The following is a 5,134-nucleotide window of genomic DNA, read 5'->3' on the forward strand; positions in this document are numbered from 1 at the left end:
TAAAAAATATTGTTGTTAATTTCTGACTGGCTGCTCTGTGGCTGTGAAAAAACTGGAAGCGGGTCAAAATGATAAGTGGGTCAAAATGATAAGCGGGTCGGGTGACGTCCATCCACCTGTGGTCGGTGAAACTCTGAAGGATCCAACAGAACCGGGTTTCTGACGGCTGCAGCCAGGATCCTGCTGTTCTCTCCGGGGAAAATGTTTGCAGTTTTTTGCTACTGAAGGTCATGAGGCATTAAATGCAACTGAAGCGCCTGATCCTTCTGGGTTTACAATATAAACTGACAGAAATGGAAAAATATCCTCAGTGGTCACCGTTAGCAACACATTTAAACGTTAAAGAAGGAGCTTCACTCTGAGCTCTAAATTTGCACATCTTGAATATTTTCAGCTGAATATGTGATGAAGTTTCTGGTGACGAAGCAAAGAGGAACAAGCTGCTGCTGGTATTTACAGGCTCCTCATTAGAAACAGTTTCCTCTGCAGTCAGCAGGTTGCTTCTGCGTTTGTAGGTCAGCATCGTTTGAAGACTCACAGAACTGGACATTGGTACCAGCCCCGTTCACAAGTTGCTACCACAAGCTAATTTTCCCATGTTAATAAATCTCCCGCTCCTCGTCTGCAACTCCACCGGAAAATAAAACATCTGCATTTTGCTGAAGCATGAGATTCCTCCAGTGTATGAGGAGCAGGCTGCTGCTGCGACGCCGGAGGGGCTCGTTACAGGCTGTAAATCCTGCACACATGCACTGTCAGCACACACACAGCGGGACGCAAACACACTTACAACCCGACCAGCACAAGATCATAACTAACCCAGATATAACCTAAACATTTAGTCTGAACAAGTTCAGGAACTTTGTTGGTAAAGCATGAATCACGTCCTGCTGGGCTGAAGTTTTCCCGGCAGAAAAGAAGCTGAAAGGTCTGATGACAAAAACACCTGCTGACACAATCAGAGCAGCTGCGAGGCAGTAATCCATCCGTTTCACTCCATCACGACCAAAACCTCCAGATCTGGTTGAAAATCCCTGAGCTGACCTGAATTTTACCCTCTGTGACACTTTGAGTCCCTCTGCAGTCAGAATGATGCAGCAGTGGGTCACTAATTATCCAGCCTCACAAAAAGGGAAGTTTTAGCTGTTTAAAATGTTACTGCTGTTGTTTGACATTTAATTTGGATTTTTTTAAAATCCAGAAACACAAATAGAAAATAACAAATTAGAGAACCTAGTCCATTAAAAATATCCAGTTTAAATAACAAAGATTAAACAATTTTAGCTCAAACCAATCAGACATAAAAAACGATTTCAAAGTCATAAATGATCATTTTAACATTTTGTTTTCTTAAGGCTTGTAGTTCAAGATAATTACATTCATTTCAGTAAAATAATTGTGTATAAAACCAAATTGAAAAGAAAAAAACACAAAGCAGCCAAAGCTGAAAACTGTCAAAGAATGAAGAATTTATGACGCCAAAACAACAAAACAGGAAATAATGTAGAGACAGGAAATGAGTAAAGATTCATCCCATAAGAAACAGAAAGTGAGGAGAATTGTTTTTATTGGAGACTTAGCAAACCAGCACCCTGTGGATGAATTTAAACCCCATCATGTTCTGAATAAAAGGCCTTTGGACTTTTAGCTCCAGTTGTTTACTGCTTCCGTCTGTAATTAGCTTCACAGCAACATGTTGTTTGACCCTAAAACGTTGCTTCAAGCTAATGCTACTCATGTGGTGGATGGTAAAATGCTGATACAGTCAGACTGCAGCTGTAGTCAGATGTTTGGCTCAGACACGGAGAAAAGAGCCTTCACAGCTAAAGCTAACCGTGCAGGAGGAACGTTCACAGTAAGGAGCTGATTTCAGTGACTGTCAGCCCAGAAACAAAATGTTGTTTCTAGTTTTTTCCAGGCCTCAGATGGCATCGGGTCGTGATCAGAGTTTTTTATTCACACATTTATGCTTCTGTTCCCTTAAAAAAGAGCTAAAATTCCTCAAACAAGACTTATTTGAGCTTCAACATATTTTAAAGATATTTAGCTAAAGTTTGTTGACCTTTGAACCAGGAAGTGCTTGTGTACAAAGTAAGTCTTCACAGAGTCAAGTACTCCTCCAGCATTAAGCTCGGTGATAAAAATGTCTTAGCTGCATGTTTCTGTTTAATTAGTGGGATTAGTTCTCCCACGCTCCACACGGGAGGTGTGTGGGAAGCAGACGGTCGGGAAAGGTCGAGGATTAAACGATTTGAGCTGCAGATCCTCCTACAGAACCTCACAGGCCTGAACCTGGAGCGAGCCGCCTTCAGGTGCAGCTGGAAGACGATCTCCCTGCGTGGACCGATGTCTCTGATCCGGGCTGAAGGACAGAGGAGTGTCCGGTTTCTCCGCTCCAGGGTTCTGTGAGAAAACAGGGAACAAAATGCAGAAACATGAGATTTACCCACTTAAAGCACAGCAGAGATCAGGTGTCCCCCTCCCAGCTTGTTAAAAGACGTCCTGAGGGACCCCAGTGGGGACTGAGTGGGACCTCTGCCACCGTCCACCTCACAGAGACGACGACTCACATGGAGAAACACTCGTCCTTTATGACTGCATCCTTAATGACTCACTTACCCAGGAAGCATTGCAATCTTTGACATATTACTGGACAAGCACCGGCCTGGTGGGCCCAACCGGGTCAGGGCCCAACCGGGTCTGAGACCCAACAGGTCTGGGCCCCACCAGGTCTGGGCCCCACCGGACTGACTGTCTTTTTTTCCTGACTGACAAAATGAAAAAAAATCCAACATATTATAAAAACAAACAGAATCAAAAATATTTCAGAAAACATTCAACTTAAAAATGTCAGAAAATACCTAGAAAAACAGAAACAATGTGCAAAACTTTTTGTTTTCAACAAACTAACCAAAATGGAAATAATGACGTTTGACTAACTAATTCTTCTGTTGCTGCTTGGAAACGTTTTGCATTAATTTTAACTCTGATTGACTCATAAGCTGCTGTTTTATGAGAGAAATAGACAATATCTCCCTGCAGGATGTCACTCTGAGTAGTTTTGGTTAATAATCCGACCGGTCTGCATGGAGATCAGAACCATCATCAAACAGGAACCGGGTCAAAGAAGAGTCAGAAAACGGAGACCAGCGACAGTCTGTTAGCAGGATTAGCACGTTCTGCTAATGTGTTGGTAAGATATGATGTTGGGTCACAAACTGCAAAACAATCAACTTTATTGTACTTAAAAAAACATTCAAACCCATCAGAGTTATAAGCTAACTTATTAACTGATTCACCAGAACTTTCTGGACACATTTCAGTTATTAAAAGTCTCTGCCTCCAAACCCGGCCGCTGCCGGACCGCATTGGACCGCTGAAGGCACGCTGTGGGTTCTGGCTCTGGAAGGTGGGAAGCGGAGCCTCCAGGGTTGATTCTGGAGAATTTGAAGGCCAAATCAAACCACTTCTGAGGCATTTCTGCAGCAGTTGGTAGGGAGCGTTATCCCGCCGGAACGTCTCCATGAAGACCTGGACCGGGTCAGCTACCATGTTCGAATTGGCGCCGCCACTGAAAGTATCATCCACAGGAATGTTGGGCCTTTGGTCCAACATTGTCCAGATGCCCCTGCTGCCTCTTCTTCCGCCTGTAACAGATCCTGAACTTGTTTCAGTGTTTCGTCGGCCGCCAGGCTCTGGTTCTGGTTAAAGTCGCCTCATTCTTACCGTTTTTTCTGCCTCCACCGAATCTCAACGCTTCCTTTTCCTTTCGACCTCTGCTGTCAGAAACATGTTGTTTCTGAAGAAGCACCAGAACCTCCCACACTCCGAAGGCTTCATCTGTGGAGCAAACAGTGTCGGAATGCAGCAGTCCCCACTGGGAAAATCTCATCCTGCTGCGGAGGCCCTGCATACCCCCCTGACCTCTGACCTCTGCTCTCCACACGTATCTGGGTCTGATGCGTTCTTCCGGACCCTCCCGGGAGGCTCTGCCTCAGACGGACTGACAGCGCTGCGTGTTCTCAGAGCTGACAGCGTGCACAGGGAGCGTGTTTTCTCAAGGCCTCGTCTCCCGTTAGAAAAACACTCCATTTGTTGTGCGAGCCGCTGGGGAGTTCAGTCTGCGCTGCTGAAGGTCGGTCAGACCGCTATGAAAGCTTCAGCGGCACGCAGATGTAGAATCTGACACAGATCTGTTGATGGAGAGCAGTTTCTGTTTTTCACCGTCCTGCAACGATTTCCCTGGAGAGTTACACAAAGAGACAGGACTGAATAAGGAGGAGTTATGGTTTAGAAAATAAACCTAAGCCCTTAAAATCCTACAAAACATCTGACAGCATCAACAAACATCACTGCAATGCTCTAATCTGAGGATTTACTCAGATTCTTTGGCAGTTATGAAATATAGAGAGATGATTGCATCAATTATCTTCCTCCATCTGTCTGCAGAAAACATCTTTACCTGCAGAGGAACAGATTTTGAGTTTTCTTCTGGCTCTGTTGGTGTTGACTGCAGACATGGAGCAGGTTCTGTGAGAAAACAGGATTTTGGAAGTTCCTCAATTCATCTTTTATTTTTCAGTTGTGCTCCAGATTGTAGTTTCTTCTTCTTTTGATTCAGACTTTGTTTCTCCTGCTGGTCTGAACCTGTTGTTCAGGTGTGAGGACACTCAACACAACCCGATCGAGACCCACTTCCTGAGGCCGTCCGCTTCCACATGACTCTGGTCGGATTTGTTTCTGGTGTGAAAACAGAAACACCAGACGGACTGGTGTCCTGTGGTTGGTTTGGCCTTGATCCAAACCAACCACAGGACATTTCTCTGTTTTTGGACTTCACAAGCCACCGTTGCTGCATCGTAGCAAAGAGCCTGAGTCCTTCAGTGTTGCTGCTACTGATTCTCTGATATTGTGCCTGATCTTCTGCTTCCTGCTTAGCGATGCTGCAGTCAGTCTTCATTCAGCTGCATCACTGTGGGCCCAGACCTGGAGGTTCTGGAGGTTCTGATCCACCAGCGAACCGATTCACTGCAGGTGAACATTCTTCCAGTCGGAAGTTGTTCCCACCACTGGAGGATCACAGTCTTCAGGTCCATTCATGGTTCTGGACTCGAGGGTCCGCCAAATGGGCAAG

At 45.2% G+C, this 5,134-nt stretch overlaps 1 protein-coding gene across 1 annotated transcript; it reads right to left on the reverse strand.

The window, feature by feature from the left end:
• Positions 1-2,268: 2,268 nt before the first annotated feature.
• LOC122844026 lies at positions 2,269-4,207 on the reverse strand. The gene is made up of 3 exons (XM_044139229.1): positions 3,727-4,207; positions 3,292-3,647; positions 2,269-2,403 (listed from the first exon to the last, which is right to left on the reverse strand). Exons 1-3 carry the CDS (start codon positions 3,911-3,913, stop codon positions 2,269-2,271), a joined length of 678 nt encoding a protein of 225 aa, XP_043995164.1. The 5' UTR covers positions 3,914-4,207.
• Positions 4,208-5,134: the final 927 nt, after the last annotated feature.

Source organism: Gambusia affinis, linkage group LG14 (assembly GCF_019740435.1).
Source record: "Gambusia affinis linkage group LG14, SWU_Gaff_1.0, whole genome shotgun sequence".
Classification (NCBI taxonomy): Eukaryota; Metazoa; Chordata; class Actinopteri; order Cyprinodontiformes; family Poeciliidae; genus Gambusia; species Gambusia affinis.